Source organism: Melanostigma gelatinosum, assembly GCF_949748355.1.
Source record: "Melanostigma gelatinosum genome assembly, chromosome: 8".
Classification (NCBI taxonomy): Eukaryota; Metazoa; Chordata; class Actinopteri; order Perciformes; family Zoarcidae; genus Melanostigma; species Melanostigma gelatinosum.
In genome coordinates this window covers 14398706-14416453 of record NC_136641.1, presented here as the reverse complement: position 1 = coordinate 14416453, position 17748 = coordinate 14398706, and the positions used below count along the sequence as shown (strand labels likewise).

At 42.4% G+C, this 17748-nt stretch overlaps 1 protein-coding gene across 2 annotated transcripts in view; it reads right to left on the bottom strand.

The window, feature by feature from the left end:
• scn8aa (sodium channel, voltage gated, type VIII, alpha subunit a) overlaps positions 1-17748 on the bottom strand; it is a gene marked incomplete at both ends in the record, with an annotated part of 33842 nt that overhangs the window by 11663 nt on the left and 4431 nt on the right. The window contains 17 exons of one of the 2 annotated variants that reach the window (XM_079272800.1): positions 420-574; positions 834-951; positions 1501-1974; positions 2131-2487; positions 2729-2902; positions 3966-4204; positions 4440-4575; positions 6111-6425; positions 7575-7856; positions 7945-8151; positions 10047-10188; positions 10372-10435; positions 10707-10907; positions 13918-14009; positions 14884-15012; positions 15188-15268; positions 16595-16728. In XM_079272800.1, coding sequence (XP_079128926.1) covers positions 420-574; positions 834-951; positions 1501-1974; positions 2131-2487; positions 2729-2902; positions 3966-4204; positions 4440-4575; positions 6111-6425; positions 7575-7856; positions 7945-8151; positions 10047-10188; positions 10372-10435; positions 10707-10907; positions 13918-14009; positions 14884-15012; positions 15188-15268; positions 16595-16728 — 3300 coding nt within the window. The remainder of the gene's footprint in view (positions 1-419; positions 575-833; positions 952-1500; positions 1975-2130; positions 2488-2728; positions 2903-3965; positions 4205-4439; positions 4576-6110; positions 6426-7574; positions 7857-7944; positions 8152-10046; positions 10189-10371; positions 10436-10706; positions 10908-13917; positions 14010-14883; positions 15013-15187; positions 15269-16594; positions 16729-17748) is intronic. The other variant, XM_079272801.1, reaches the window with a different exon arrangement.

The following is a 17748-nucleotide window of genomic DNA, read 5'->3' as shown; positions in this document are numbered from 1 at the left end:
AGGATTTACTGAATAAAACAAATAAATCTTTTCTGCGTGAAATATTCCACAGGTAATAGAGGTCGGGGAAAGAAATCGATAGAGCACATAGTATGGTGATATTTTGTGTGGCAATATTGTATCGATGCACAAACGCTCTTGTCGATCTTGTACTATATAAACTGTTAATATTGCAATCAGGGATGTCGGGACTAACTGATTTGGCCATAACTGCAGTTATATAAGTCACGGTTTCATAAACATAAGAATCAAGGAAACTACGATGTCCTGATTCCTGCATTGAGACACGCTGTTTGTGTCACGCAACACGTGTGTGTGCGCCAGTTTGTTGTTTGAGAGAGTCCTGCCACTCACCTAAAGCGTGCTGAAAACCAGAGGTATTCAATGAAAATAAACAGACCTGTAGAAGGCCTCCTTACCAGGGCACCGCTACTGAGGAGGATCATGAAGATGATGAGGGTCTCAAACCAGTTATGCTCCACAATCAGGTAGCAGGTTTTTCGCAGTAACCACCACCTCTTCCACCAGCCCGTAGAAATGTCAACGGCACAGCACTTAAACTTGGCTACACATCCTGAGGACACACAGGAGGAGAAACGGTATTTAATATGGTTAGATAAGTTACAGTCCTGTGTTTAGAATTCAAATTCAAGTCTTTAAATGGATATATGGGTTTTTGAGGAATACATAAATAAGAGTCTCCATGGGTGAGTGATCCTTCATAAAGAAACTATCCTTTACCCGTATCATTGCCCTATCATTTTCAATGGGCTCAAGGGAGTCTCTGTGCTATGGTGTGTAGGTAATGGGTGCCATGGGAGCAGTGGTCTCACCATCTGTCCAACACGCCTCTGGTTCCAAGTATTCCTCCACCGGCTCCACCACCACCACCTCCTCCACGTCTGGCCTGATGTCAATAGTGCTGCCCTCCGACGAACTGGTGTCATCCAGCTGCAGCGACGCAGACATATAAGCACACACAGACACAGATCCAGACACACAGAGAAACAAAGGAACGACATTTCAGTGATTCAGAAAAATATCAGTTTTAACGGCGCGGCTAAGGAACCGCTAATTATGAAGAAAGCTGGACTCATGAGGAGCAGTCTGGACCTGTCAGCAAATGGCAGATCAGCTGCTCTGAAAGGTTTCTTAATGCATTCTATCAAAAGACATACATCAGCAGATATCCATTTCATCTGCACTGCCTGCCTGCTCCAGACACTAGATGACTCGATTGAGTAATGGAGTTATATGAATGTCTGAGCAGTGGAGAGTAGCCAGCCACACCCATGGCTTTACTGTCCTGAGAGAGGAAATTGCACAGTGTAGATGAGTTGAGGATTATAACAACAATATCTACATGTTGGTATTCTAAAAGTACAATAAATAATGTATTAAGTTTTGTTGTTAAGTATGCTGCAGAGATTGCCTGTCTGAATACTTGTGTGATAAACTATTAGAAGCGAATAATATACGTAATGTAATCCTCGAACTGACCTCTTTGCTGTTCTCGTTTTCTGACTCGCTGCTGAAGTCCTCTGTGTTAAGGTTTTCAAAATCAGACTCTCCCACCGCTATCGGCACGCAGACGGTCAGGTTTGGGTTGTGGATGAATGACATGTGGTCCTCATCGAGCATATACCTGCCCACACTGCTGCCAATACCGCTGGTGGTTCCGTTGACATTCTTGGCACAGTCCAGGTCACGGTTGATGTCCAGCCCGGTGTGGTTAGCAATGCAGTTCAGCTTCTTGTCATACATGTCATCCAAAGGCTTCTGCTCGTCTTCCATCTGTGGTTTCTTCAGCAGACTGGCCATCAATATCCGCATCTTGGCTTTTATCCATGCAATGCCTATCTTGAAACGCTTGACGGATATCTGCAGGTTGTTGGGCTCACCGTCGTCATCTGTCGCAGCCAAGTTGTCAGCACTGAATGAGCTCAGCAGCAAGGCAAGGAACAGGTTCAACACCTTTGGACACAAAATGACAAATCAGTAACTGGATGTCGAGTGCTAATTTTTCCATCTCTGACCACATCAATAATTATTTAAAGATGGGTTGGAGAGCCAACAGTCTGCTGTTACTCTAAAAAGTTAAATGCACACCCTTAAAGTCTGGACACTCACCACCAGGTTACCGATAACCATGACCAACATGAAGACAAGGAGGCACATGCCCTGACCCGCCACCTCCATGCAGTCCCACATGGTCTCAATCCATTCACCGCACAGCACCCGGAAGACGATCAGGAAGGAGTGGAAGAAGTCATTCATGTGCCAGCGGGGCAACTCACAGTCAAGAGAGATTTTACACACACAGTCTTTGTAGCTCTTGCCAAACAGCTGCATGCCCACCACAGCAAAGATGAAGACGATGATGGCCAGCACCAGAGTCAGGTTCCCCAAGGCTCCCACAGAGTTACCGATGATCTTGATCAGCATGTTGAGGGTAGGCCATGACTTGGCCAGCTTAAACACTCTCAGCTGAATGGGGTGGGTGGAAAGAGTACGAGGGATATGAATTAGTCACACAACATTTTAGCTTTGCTGACTTGCTGCTTCACGTCAGTGAAGTAAAAACAGTACAAACATACAGGTGCGTTGCCTGCAAGCACACACAGTGAATAAAGTAAACTCTAAGCAACACAATTTGCATATTCCAAATGCTAACATGCTGACTCCACATGCTTTCTTTATGAAGAGAGGAAGGAATAAGAGCATTTACCAATCGGAATGACCGCAGCACGGACAGACCCTCGACGTCAGCCAGAGCCAGCTCCACTAAACTCAGCGTCACAATGAAACCGTCAAAAATGTTCCAGGCCTCCTGGAAGTAGTAATATGGATCCATGGCCACGAGCTTGAAAAGCATCTCCGCTGCAAAGATCCCTGTGAATACCTGGCAGGTTGGAAAGGGAACAGATTTGAACAAATGGATTTTGGCTCAACACCATATTTCATAAGAGATGTGAGAATGTGAAATATGATGGGTGGTGACATTTGTGATAGATATTGTGATCCATTATCTGAGTTGTGTGCATTATACAGCGTCACAAAAATTGTCCCTATGGGAACTGCATGCTAATGTGTTACCAGTTGGATAAACCTAATTATTCAAAGAGGCAGCACATCTAGCGTTGGTGTTGTGTATGTGTCAGCTGTATTCAGTAACGGTGAAATGGTCTCTTAACAGCCCTAATAAATTACAGAGGTTATCCTCAATTATAGAGCTTATATAATGAATAAACACACATGTATGTGTGTGTGTGTGTGTGTGTGTGTGTGTGTGTGTGTGTGTGTTGTGTGTCTAAGACAATGACTCACTGCATGAAAGTGATAGACACACCTGTGCCACACAATGGCTTTAATTATTGATTAAATGAATACCTTTCCAAACGTGTGTATCCAAACACACACTACCACACATTGAGACTTGTGTCATTTGTGACACATCTCGTTTTAGGATAATGGAACAACACATATTAACAAATGTGATACTGAAAAGTAAACTTGATGCCAGAGCTGAGATTTACTCAATGTTAAAGTGAAAATGGCCAGGTTGCGTTATCCAAGCCATGATTCAGGCCCGAGTTTAGAGCAGCTCATCGATCAAGCTCCATGAAATATTAATGCAGGCCTCCCACTAGTCAGCAAACCAGCAGAGAGGCAGGCTGGTCCCACTGAGACAGCAGCTCAACACAACCAGAGGAGAGAAAGAGAGATAGCAGGAGAAGACAAGGGAACATGAGTGTGTGAAGAAATGAGAAATGCACGGATGCAAGAAAACAGCAGGGGGTTTGAGAATGGGTTTTTTTTCCCTTTCAACTCTGAATCAGCAATGAAAGAGATGCCAATTATGGTCCTAAAAATAACAGCTCCCTGTGAGCCGCAAAGAAGAAGCAGAGGAGATTCTTAACCGGGGAATCGGGAAAAAAAACAGAACAGAAAGATTTGCCACTCACCAGGTTGCCTACAGACAGCATGTGTTCAAAGTCGGGGGTCATGGGGTAGTGCTCCATGGCCATGAAGAGGGTGTTGAGCACGATACAGATGGTGATGGCTAAGTCCACGAAGGGGTCCATGACAATCTGGTTCACAATCTCCTTGATCTTAATCCACTTGGGGGAGCACTCCCAGATCAGGAATGTGTTAGAAAACTTATACCAGCATGGCGGACAGTTTCGCTGAGACTCCTCCAGTTCTGAAGACATATGTGATCACACATCAAAACCAAACATACCTGCGTGCTTGAGCATTCCACATGCAAATGGTATCAAATTATAGACAAAATTGTATGCATTGTATGTATCTGGTACTGTTGGATATGCAAAGCAGATAAGCAGGAAATTCATGTCAAACTAATCAACCAATGAGAGCAGCCCTAGTTAAAGAATAATGAGAGAGCAGGTTAAATAGCTGGGTTAAAGTGGCAGTACCCTCCACTAGTGTGTTGGTAATGACGCTCATGACACTGTTGGCCCGCTCTTTCCGCCCAAAGGAGGTATTGAGCTGGTCCACAGACACCATCAGGGAGCCCGACAGCTTCTTCTTCACCTCAACCTCAGTAGTCGGCTGTCAGGGGGAGAGGAAGAATCAAGCACCCATGGAGAGGACATGAACACCATCCCGAATCATCACCGGTGGCCGGCGGAGGGAAGTGCACAACAGCATTGGCAGGAAAAAGTAGTTGGTGATCAGATTTTTGGGGTGGGGGCATGTTTCAATCTTTTCTATATCAATGCTGGTTTCAAGGAAGATGTGTGTATGCGGTAAATGCATGCAGGTCTCAGCCAAAGTGGGAGCAGTGGTCTCGGGCTACTTGACCTAATTATGTTTAAATGTAATTAGCTCATCCCGATTAAATAATAAATGGATTGTGCGATATTGTGCAAGGAGAACTGCCTCTGCATGAATGCATTTTTAGTCCTGACATGCAATAATGGAGGCTTTGCTGCCATTGCAATATAATCATAAGGTTATATATAAAAAAAGGTCTCCCAAATCTGGCCATTATAATGATACTTGCAAATTGGTGCTACTGTATCTTCCTACGTTGAAACCATACAACTTATATTGCAACCATCAAGTCAAGAGCACTGTAAAGAGATCATATGGGGGCAGTTAGTTCAGATCCATCCAGTTGTCATGCATGAGCATGCTCCAAGTCAAAGAGAAGGAGAGGAAATTACAGGCACCAGAGCCATTGTTCTACTGTTCATGTCATGCTTGTTCTAATTTTGGATTTAAATCTACCATGCAAAGTAAAATGAGGCAAAACTAATTCACTCATGTTGACCAGGGAGATTTTGGAAAACAGAGAAAGGTAAAGACAGACAAGGACAGCAGCCCTCCTTTTTTTTCTTGAATTATATACGTCTACGGTCTGATAGGATGGTGAGTGTTACGTGTGTATCTGTATAAGTGAAGCAGATAAAATGTCTGTGGCTCTATAGTGCTGGTCCCCTCTGTTTCCTCGGCCTCCTACTGTAGATCTACCCACACAGGCTAGCATAGGACCTGGATGCCTGGAGGAGGAACACATCAACACACTAGAGCATGTTAACTCATCATTATATGCTGTTTGTTCACAAAAGGTATGTTTCATTACAAGAGTGTGTTAAACAGGAACTTGATGACATACCAAACAGGAAGTTCTGTATCATATTCGTCAAGCTTTGATGTGTGTGCCCAAATCTAAGGTGCCAATGCATGAAGGATAATCGTATCATGTCTCTTTAATTAGTGCCTGTGTAAAAGCATGTTTCAATAAGTAATTTGATATGAACATTCAAAACATTAACATTCATCGTTCAAATCAAACAACAAAATTGCCTGCAAGTCACTGATAGACCCAGTTCCACTAACTATCAGGTTGGCTATAGTCTATTCACTATAAAACATTATCTATTTCTCCATTTCTCTTCCATCCTTTGTCTACTGTCAGAGGGCAGCATACATTGCTGGGGGAGGGGAGGCGCGAGCGCTTAGCCAAGAGATACATACGAACTTGCAAAGATGACAGAGTGTAGAAGATAGAGAGCAAGAAAGAAAAGAAACGGACGAGAGGGGGGCCATGCCTAGTGAGGTCTACTCATTGACTTCCTTACACTATCGTCAGCAGCTGCCTTATCTATTTTCACCTCAGGCAGAAGGCGTCCACCGTGCCCAGGGCCGATGAGCGACACCACGCCGTTGCAATCCACCGTGCTGTTCCTCTTCCCGTGAAAGCCACTGTAGCTGTTCCGCCGATAAGGGCTGAACAGGGAGCCCCGGCGCTCCTCGCACTCCTCCACCGTGCTGTGTTCGTCGTCGGCAAACTCGTTCTCCGAGCCCACGTCCTTATTGCGGCCCTTGAAACTGAAGATGCTGCTCTTGCTGTTGTGGCGGGACAGGAAAGGCGAGCCGGGTATGCTGAGGAGGGACTGGGGGGTAGAAGAAGGATGTGGAGAGGAGACGTTCGTGTGACTGATGTTGCACAGGGTGTTTCTGAATCACAATTGATTGCACCATCATTGTTATGCTGTTTGTCATCAGTTCTGGAGGTCATGATGAAAGGCAACATCTGTGGGAAATGTCATTCAGCCGGGACGCTTTTCCCTAAGGAGGCATATTCTGTTGGAGCAATCATGTGACTTAATAAACAAGAGGAAAATACATAATTAGGCCAGTGATAGCCTACACTGTTAAGGTCACACACACAAACACAGAGGACAGAGATGCAGGCAGCTGAAACAACATGGAGAGGAACATGAGTCGTGACATCAATCTGAGCTGCTGCTAGAATTGATCCGAATAGTGTTCTAGCTGCACACAGAGTATGCTAAATTGGAATCACCTTTTTTTTACATCAATCCTCTGTTAATAGGGCCAGTGTGCCTTATCTTATTTGGTAAATCCTGCACTGTAAAACACATTATAAGAGCCAGTGGAGCCCTAGTGGGGCCTATGCAAAGCTGCAGGATTGCGCCCTTTGAAACATTCATGTAATCACTGTGAATAATTCAGGACCTGGACATGTGTCCAGGTCCACTATATGCTCCTCTATTAGTGAGTTCGTGCAACACCACACTACAATAAAAATATTCCTCACCTGACAGTCAAAAAGTACACAGCCACATTTAAAGCCACATTCTTTCACTGACATTTATTTTTTATTCATAGAGATAAAAAGCATCTCAATTCTGTGGCTGTGATATGACGGTATCTTGTTTGGTTTCTTTTTGTGTTTGACACTAGTAATTATCACTGAGCCTCAGGGTCAGTTTACCTAAACTATAAGTGGCATCTACACATGCAGATAGTTATTTGCTGAGGGTTTTGTCTGTGAGATTTATGCCAGCAACCAATTGCTCTGGAAGTAAGTACAATTCCATGTGTGGAACTCAAAGAATTCAAAAAGCACACTGAAAAACTCAATAGGATGTATTTCCAGAGAAAACCACCCAGGGAAATTTCAAATGATCTGCACCTCAAACAGCTGAATAGATGTTTGTGTCAGTGTTTTTCAACTGACCCTTCACATGATGCTGAAGGCTGAACACATCCAGACACATTATCCTTGTTCCCCTCACCTGGTTCATAATGGAAGACTTTCGACCCAGCCGATTATCAGGGAAACGGAAGCGGCTCCTCTTGCTGCCGTCGTCCGACTCTGACTTGACAAACTTCTCACTGTCGCCTTTCTCCTTCTCCTGCTCTTTCTGCCGCCACTTCTTCTTACGATTGCGTCGCTCTTTTGCACTCTTGGAGCTGAGCTTTGACATCTCAGAGGAACTGCACGACAGACGCCCTCCTCCATCGTCCTCCACTGCGTCCTCCGACACTGTACCCGCAGAGGTTGCCATTGCAGCCACCTGCAAAGAAACAAACATGAAGAAAGTCAGAACAAAGATATACCATGACTGAGGAATCATTTTGTGCTCCATTCTGCAGAGGGCAGACCTGGGCGTCTTCCTGCTGTCTCTTGAGCTGCTCCAGCATGGCCTTGAATTCCTCCTCTTTCCGCAGGGCCTCTTCCATGGTGGCCTGGTTCTGCTCCTCGTAGGCCATGGCCACCACAGCCAAGATCAGATTCACCAAGTAGAACGAGCCCACGAAGATCACCAACACAAAGAACAGCATGTAGGTCTTCCCTGCCGCCCTCAGTGTCTGTTGGGAGGCAGTGCAGCAGATGTAAGGGTAGAGGGGATAGAACAGCAGAGACATTCATGACTTACCCTAAACCCCTGAGTCAAGCACATCTTTCACAGTGACTCATCAGAAATAAAGAGTGTCAGCTGTTGGTGGGGAAAAGAGAAAGGGCACAAAGGCCTGATTGGGCATTTCTGGGTGCAAAAAAAATCAACTCGGAGTAAACGTCTGTGACTTCCTCCAAATAAATGCCTGTTATATGAGTGCTAATGTGCTGAAATTAGTTCGACTATCATCTCGTACAATGATGAATCGATACAAAACCATCTGTTCTTGGTCCACACGGGAATAATCCTTTACCCTGTGCTCGTTAAGGTTCTCAGCATGAGCCCTAGGTCGTGCTGTTCATCAGGGAGAGCCATGAGATATGCATTCTGACCTACTTTTCCACGCACACTATGCCAGCCAAACAATTTCCATGGACTGGGACGCTATCCCCAGTAGAGATGGTATAAGTGAGAAGCCTGAGCTGCAGAGGCACGGTAGAATAAAAGAGAACATTCTGAAAAGATCTTGAAAATGTTGTGTTTTTTTATTGTTAGTAGATGATGGTAACCTTCATTTGAATGCAGGTTTAGGTCATGAATCTACATGTAAATAGAAATGTTCCTCATTTTGTTTTATTCACATAAGTATTCAATAGGTCCTTAGTGAAACAGAAGGACCCCGAACTTTAATTTGATCATTCACCGGCCTCCTTTGGTTCCCCGTTCTATTGTCATCGGGGAGCAGAGCAAAAAAGAGAGGGCCTGGGATAGAAAAGTGAATTTATCTTAAATATAAATTATGAATGTAGTTAACATGTAGTGCTGGGAAGTGTATACAACACATTTGCAAGAGGAGTCAAAATGATTGTCTTTTAGTCCCACAACAAATCCCATGTTGGCAGGTTAAAAAGTCCTCAGTTAATAAGATCTCTGCCACATTCATTTCATTGAATTTTTGACAAAGAAACATTCAACATCCTTCCTAAACCCAGCTGCATAATCATGATTCTGAAGATACACTAAACAATATAAGTGAGAGCCTGGAGTTGGGAGCTGAATGTCAAAGATAGGAGCAAAAATAGAAGTAAGAGCTGCAATGCTCCCATCAGGTCATACTGTAATCCTGAGCTGTTAATATTTCATACGTCCTTCCTTTTACTCTGCATGTACTCTGTATGTGAGGCAGGTGTGTGTCCACAGACTTTGTGTGGAACAGGCTGACGGACAGGATAGAAGTGGCCTGATGAGGTGCTTCAAAGTGGGAACAAGGGAAAAACTCGAGGCAGAATGATCCACCATTGTCATCCACTGTCTGAAAGGTGCAGTTCTACTACCTCGCTCTGAACTGCAATGATGACTGCGCAATCAATACAATTTGAATTATTGATTAATCTATAGAGTGTGTTTTCACTTGATCGAAATGTCAAAAAATAATGAAAATAGCATCACAAGTTCTGAGAACCTAATGTGACGTCCTCCAACAGCTTGAATGGAAGGTCTAGGACCAGCGGGTGTTGTATGTTGGACCGATTGTGTGATTTTGGCCATTGTAAATTAAGTGAAATTAAATTATTTCGTCTGTGTAAAGCTGAAAGTTACTCAATTTGCAGTGATATCAAGCAAAGATGAAACAAAAGAAGCAAATTTCACATTTGAAGAGCTGGAACCAGCAAATATTTGGCATTTTTGCTTAAAAATAAAAATCCCTTACTTTCGTTGCTTTTCCACTGATCAATCAATTAATCAACGAATCATTTCAGCATCACTATGCAAAATTACTGTTTAAAGGCAGTGGTGTTTGAGAACTTGTATGTGTTGTATATGCCTCCTCTGAAAAAGCTGAACTTTTTGACACATTAGCTTTACCAGCATGTAAAGGTTTTCCCAGAAGTCCTGTGTCATGAGTCGGAAGAGAGTCAGGAAGGCCCAGCCGAAGCTGTCGAAGCTGGTGTAGCCGTAGTTTGGATTCCTCCCAGCTTTCATGCATGTGTAGCCCTCCGGGCAGCGGCTGAGGGGTGGCGAAAGAGGAAAAAGAGAGAGCGAGAGAGAGAGAGAGAGAAAACGGGGCACCCAGCCCGAAAATGACTCAGCACTATTTACTTATCATGTAATCTGAATTCAGGCACATGAGCTACAGCAGGTCTTTGTGAGGATCAGCAGCATTCGGAAGAGGGGAGAGAAGGCAACTCACCCAGAGTCGGAGCTGTTCCCACAGAGAAGAGCATCCAACTGGCCGGGCAGGAAGTAGAAATTGGCTGGGGAATAAACAAACAGCCTTAATGAGTCATTTCGCTCACATTCTGACGCAGCCACAGTTGTTTATTCTGCAACGGTCTGTACATCCATTCAGACCAATTTCTGACTGCAGTTTGCACATTTTCAATTCAGCGCAGTTCATTTAAAACCAACCCTTTTTGTCCACCCGGTGCCAAAATGACATATTGTTTCGTCGGTCCAGCATATGGGCTGACTCATACTCTTAGATCGCTGCCAGCTCACCATCAGCGAAGCCAGGTCTCTACTTACTGTCATTCATGATGTACTCTTTCCAGTCGAAGTTCTTGATGGTGATGTTGAGGGGCCAGATTACACACTTGTGGCGCAGGTTGCCCATGAAGAGCTGGAGACCGATGAGGGCAAAGACGCTCAGGCAGAAGACAGTCAGGATCATCACATCCGAAAGCTTCTTCACAGACTGGATCAAAGCGCCCACAATGGTCTTCAGGCCTGCAGGACAGTCACGTACATAAACCACACAGTGATGCAGGAGATGCTGATACCACAGGTGTGAGTCTTTAGAGTATCTACTTCTACTACAACATTTTGTTACTAATACTATTAATATGTTAATCCCTTTAAGGAATCTATCACTGGGAAATATCCAGTTTTGACTGGATTGAGGTTGAAAGCTAGAAGTGGCAAAACTGTCCTGCTTTCATATTCAATTATGAAATATATATTTATTACATTTGTAACAATTTTTCATGTGATTTTATACCTAAATGTTCATTTGTTATTCTATTGACTTCCTGTGCTTACAATCTGATCAAAGGTTGGGAATCTATGAATTCAACTTAATATTTAAATTGTTTTACATATAGGTAGTAATACATTTTGGACAAACATCAGATTACAAACATAACATCTCTAGAAACAAAACAAACAGGAAATATTTAGGAGCCTTCCCACTCCTTTCAGATTTGTCCCGACAGAAAATATTGTAACAGATATCAAATCAAAAAGACTGTTTAACGGAAGAGAATTTGTATTTCATTGCCAATGATGGACAAAGTGAACAAGAGGGGGAAGACTGTAGAAAAGTGAGAGGAAATCCATAAGGAAGAGAGCACAGCAGCACAAAGAGGGGCCATGAGAAGGACAGAGGCACAGGCAGGGGGGCTGGAAACCACATGCAGGTCATTTAAACTCCAAGGCTGAACAGGAACTATTCAATGCCAGTGCCAGTGAGCGCACTTTCTTGAACTGTCTTGTATAAGGTGTCATTAGGAAAGCACTGACTCCCCATGCCATGACCCTGCAGTCTGTCTCATTCACACCTTCGCTAAGACAAAATAGTTTTACCTTCTGGAACAGGCATCCTCGCTCTGGCAGTGTTTACGTGGGTCCACAAGGAACTCAAACGCGCTCTCTACAGGTACAGTGGGCTTCACCAGCTGTACATACTGTATCTTCTTGCAAAATATGGTTTAAACTATTCATAAAGGATTACACATTTGGAAAATCTAGGTAAAAACTAAATTTGCTTGGCAGAGTCAACTAAGAAAAGCATTGAAATCAAAACAACTGACAGGATTTCATCGAGCAAAATAAATTAACAAAGTATATTAAAATATCAATTGTGGTATTATATTAAAATGCCCACATAACTCGTTTTCATCTTCTGAAATCATGCCCTCACCTGCATATGAACTATTCTCAGACAAACTAAAACTTCCGAATAAAAGCTACATTTTCTCCACTCCGGTGCTACAGTCCTTCATGAATTATTGGAATAGTTAAAGGAATAGTTCAACGTTTTGAGAAATGTGCTTATTCACCCTCTGGCAGAGAGTTAGATGAGAAGATTGTTACCGCTCTTCTGTCTGTCTGTTAAACATTTCTCTACAGCCAGTAGTTGGTTAGCTTAGCTTAGCATTAAGACTGGAAACAGTTAGCCTGGCTCTGACCAAAGGCAACAAAATCAGCCTAACAGCACCTCAAAAGCTCACGAATGAACACGCTATATGTTGTTTGTATGTAATTCATACAGAAACAGAAGTGTAACCACAGCCGTTCAAAGCTTTAGAGGGCGCTATGTGTTTCTGGAGCCAAGATATAGTCCGGCACATAACCCATCTTAAAAGCGTAACTGACATTTTGACGCTTTAGTATTTGTACAAATTAAACAAACTAGATGTTCATTATAGAATCTTAGAGGATTTGGGTGGATTTTACCTTTGGATGTAGGCTGGCTAGCTGTTTCAAGTTTCCAGTCTTTGTGCTAAGCTAAGCTAAGCTAACCGACAGCTGGCTATAGCTTCATATTAACCATCCAGAAATGAGTGGTATCGATCTTTTTATCCCACTATCTGCCAGAAAGCGAGTCAACATATATCAAAAAATGTCAAACTATTCCTTTAAATACAGTTCAAATCCAGATTTCATCCCCTTTTTGTTTGCACTTAAAGGATTTCCTTTTCCATATTTCCAAATGAATATGCTGTTAAAAAAAAGCCGTCCACGGTGGTTCTTTTGAGTAAGCACGACATATGTTCCACGTCCTCTATCAAGATAGATGTGTGGTCAGTGTCACTCAAAAAGGTCAAGAGGTCATTCAACCATTCCATCTGCGTCCCCAACCTCTGCAATGTGAGCACACAGTTTCTTTTTCTGTGCAGCACATCATTAAAGTAGGTCGTAAATAAGAGAGAGGAAGAGAAAATCAATAATCAAACTAAAAAACAAAGAGAAGGCAAATCAAACTTTCAATGCCATTTGTCAGCCAAGCTCTTGGTAGGTTAATATTGTAAAAGCAAGTTACTGAAAAGCATCATGCAGCATAAGAGATATGTTCACAAGCTAGGCTTGGCAGTCTTCATACATAAATGATCGGTGTATTCTGTGGGATCTCTCTAAGAGCTATGCCATTTCTCATATGAACGTCAACGTACAGTATAAGGTTTGTTTTTAATCCCAAAAAACATGGAATCCTTTATTTCCAATTAAATCACTAGTTGTAAATATGCAACAAAATTACTGATCTTTTAAGGATTTCTGGCAAATTTGACGCTTCAGAAGCTCTGATCTATTCTTAGCTGATAAATATGCCATGTATATTCACCTGATTCTTTTAGTTTTTTCCTTAAAATGAGAGGATTCTACAAACAGTTGTCTTTGCTACAGAACAGGGCATTTGCATATTGTTAAAGCTGGTGATGAAGGAGTGAGTTAAAGCTATTTCTGAAGAGAAACACAGCTGCCTTGGAAACGGGCCTCGTAATGAGAGTGCTACTGGGGCAGCAGAGAGTGCAGACACTTTGGAGGGCCCGAGAGGAGACTGCAAAGCCTATCAAAAATGTATTAGTACCATTTTTGATAATTTTGGAGGAAAAATAAATCAAAAAATGGTTGTCTCCAATTCTTTTCTTGTTGCTTAAATCATAATCGTAATCATAATAATAGTGAGTAGAAAAGAAAGGGTGAGAGGATCAGCCTTAGTGTTTAAACTGAGTCTCACCTGGAATGACAGAGATAGTTTTCAATGCTCGGAGAACTCTGAATGTTCTCAGCGCAGATACATTGCCCAGGTCCACAAACTCTGTTACATATCTGAAACAGGGGAAGGATCACACACAGAACAAACACGATGACAATAACCACACACGCCAAGAGCACAACACCACCGAACCAGGAGGAAACGACGCCACTCACAGAGCCTGTCCACTGAGGAGAAGGGTGGAAGGTAAAAGGAAAGAAAGACACACACACCTAACACCGACCCCGCCCAAACATCCCCCGCCCCATCCTGTCTTACCTGGAATTACAGAAATAGTTTTCAATGCCCTCAACACCCTGAACGTGCGCAGAGCTGAGACATTGCCTAGGTTTACAAACTCTGTTATGTACCTGCAGGATCAAACCACAGTTACAACAGCTTTGTTATTTACACGAAGATATGAGGTGGAAAGGTAAAGTCACACACAGATGGGCTATGTGACAGCTCTACAAAGAACGGAGATGTATTCTACATGGTGGGGATCAGTAATGGGTATGTATTTCGTCATGTGGAGGCAGGTGAATCTGTATTATAAATACTGGGTGAGATATAGTCGACGGGGAACTCTGGGCCTTAAATTGAATGTTGCAGACTGAAAGAGAAAAGGTGAATGAGAGGGAGAGTTTGATGACGAGAGGAAGATAAATCGGATGGATGGGATTGAGGTGAGGGTGTTGTCAGTGAGGCCGCAGAGTGTCGGATGGAAACCTTCAAATTCCCAAAGAGAAGATCTCAGATCAATGGAGGAAACACAGGAGATGGGTTATCAGACAGAAAGAAAGGAACAAGCAAGAAAGACAGAAAGATGAACAGTCATCTGTAGCACAGAAAGCTCAATTTCTTAACCCACCCGCTTTATCAAAACAATGACAATATTTTTGCATGACATTTCATTTCTATAATCTGAATCACAAGAGGAATACTTACGCCATCGAAATGACCATGAAATCCAGCCAGTTCCATGGATCTCTAAGGAATGTAAACCCGTCTATACAGAATCCTCGGGCGCAGATTTTTACAAGAGACTCAAATGTATAAATTCCTGTGAATGTGTACCTGCGAGGAAAGAGATGTTGGCAGAATCAGTTCACCATGCTGAATCAAAGCTCACTCACATCTATAAGTCTGAACCCTTTGAGGCTGTTTAAAAAATGTGGATAAGTACAGGATGCATTTGGCAGTTAGCATGCATTTAACGTGTTGGGTGAATATATATTAAATGTGTACTTACTCTACTTGTTTTGACCACTCGGGAGGATCACTAAAGGTCATGAATATACAGTTGGTCAAAATAGTACACATAATGATCATGCTGAAAAGAGTGAGGAGCATGTTAAGGAAAAAATGGATTATAGAAGCAATCACAAACATCACAAACCTCATCAAACCTCATTGGAAATGTAAAACAGCAATAGAAAATATCTACAGTTCAGTATGTATCTAATGTGATTTCTGTGGTCCAGTGAACCTCAACATCCCTCAATGCAAAGTGTTAATGTCATAAAACCTTCTCATAGCACTTAACAGGAGCTGGTTTTGTGTGCTCGCAACCACATGGGCCATTATTTTACCCATGAAATATTTAACCGGTATATATTTAGTGGAAATACAATGGCATGAACAAAGCAATGAGATGCTTTAAAGCGGCGAGGGTTTCAGTGCAGAGAGGAAACGAGGAAAACCTCAGTTGGCTTTAAGCCTGCATGAAGCCAGAGGTTGGTAATAGCTGTGGCTTGTGGCTAAGAATAGGAGGAAATGAGCTAAATAGAGGGACAAAGCAATAATAAGCATTGCTCAAAGTAAAAGAATGGTTTCCTTTTTGTTATCAGTATTGCTGTTTCCCCAAACAGTCACAAAGGGGAAATATCTACCTTGCAAATAAATGTACATTTATCATGGTGGGAGGTGAAGAAAGCAAATATGCTGTTAAAATGTGTCACCACATGATTACATCTTTCTTTTGTTATACTTCCACATTTTCAAAGTTATTGTTCTGAGGATGTTTGGACAAAAATGGCTCTTGAATATGTTTTGCTTCCTTAATAATGTATGCTCTGATATTTTATAACATTGTCGTGTAATTTCCGTAATTAACAAGACATACGCTGAGACAATGTCAGCTGAAATAAAGTCATCTTTGAATATAAAGATAATGCTGTTGTGTACAAACATACAGCACATGCATCGAATAAATATGTGATTTTATTGTAACAAAAATGTGTTGTCGCTTGGTGTTTTTGTGTCAAAATCCCGCTCTTCTTCTCTCTTTTGCTCTTTTCCTGTAGCCTAAACTTATGATATTTGATGACCTAGCATTAGCATTGGCCTGTTTCTTCCTTGTCCTGGATACGCGTCACATAACGGACGCTATCTGCCGTTTCACTGTGACTCAAGTTGTGACTGTGGTAAAAGCAGATGATGCTGTCATTCATTTAACGTTGGACATGGGAGCTGTAAAGCCTGACGATAGCATTGTTGACATGCTATTAGTTCCGACCTAACGTCATATCAGTCTTTATCCTCTCCTGTGGTTACAGTCACAGGAAACATCAATTGCAGTATGAGCAGAAAGACAGAACACATCATGATGAATAAAACACATGAACAGGAAACTCTTTTGTCTTTGTTGTTAAGACACCATTTCAAAGGATATGCATGTATCAAAATTTTAATAGCTACTCGCCTAACCGGATTTAAAGGATTTATGAAGTACAAGGCAGATGTGGCACTAAAACGGAAGATTGTCTTCCCTCTATTTAGCACTATAAATGTCTGTGAGGAGAGAGAGAGAGCGAAAGAGAGAGAGAGAGAGAGAGAGTGTTAATCACTTAACAGTCAGATAAAAATACACATTTCAGCAAATGCACAATTAGTATAGATCACTAATACATTTACCAAAAGCAACTGCATTTGATTCAAAAACAAATATGTCATCATTTTTACACAGCAAGCTTCTTCTCTGCATACATATATGTCAGTATACATTACTCATATACGTATATATAAAAGATAATATGTGCATTTGCTCATAATGTAAGTTGTGCATGTTCTGTCACATGAAAGGATCTGAACACATTTGAACAGAGTGGAAATGGCTGCCAGGATGTTTCTGATGTTGGCATGTTGTCCCAGTCACTCAGCACCGCCCTGCACATTACAGCTTTGGTGGTTTCAAGCGGAGGAAACACGCAAAACCGAGAAAGGCGGACAAGCCTCTTTATGTGGAAAAACTTCGTAATTGTTTAAATAAAACATGGCAATTTGCATGAAACTTTAATGAGACTGTGTGCATTTGCAGAAGTGATATGGGCCCTTGTGCTTTTAACAAGGCAACCCTCACTACATTAAGCCCTGCAGAGCTGCCAACTCAAGAAGAGGAGGAGGAATAATGGGAAGGGAGACGTACAGCAAGAGGCCTCATGGTCACATGACTGAATGTCATGTGTGCACTTCGAACAGAAATTAAGCGCATTTGTGTAAAATGTAGTGAACAAGAAGCGTAAACATCTTCAGAGAGGAGCATGGAACCGAAACGAGGAGGCTTTCTTCCCGGAGGACGAGACACAGTTCTGTCACATGACCTCCCAGATATTAATTTGACAACTCAGAACAAGCCAGTAGGCCTACAAGCTAGATATTACTCTCTCGTTACTATTATAGGTCAGAGCAGCAGCCTCTCCCAAGTGCTAACACTCTCAAATATACTTTAAACATTCAGTGTGCATGGTCACCCGTAATGACACACATGGATGTGTCCCAGTTGCTGGTGGCATGATGTTTCTGTTGAATACA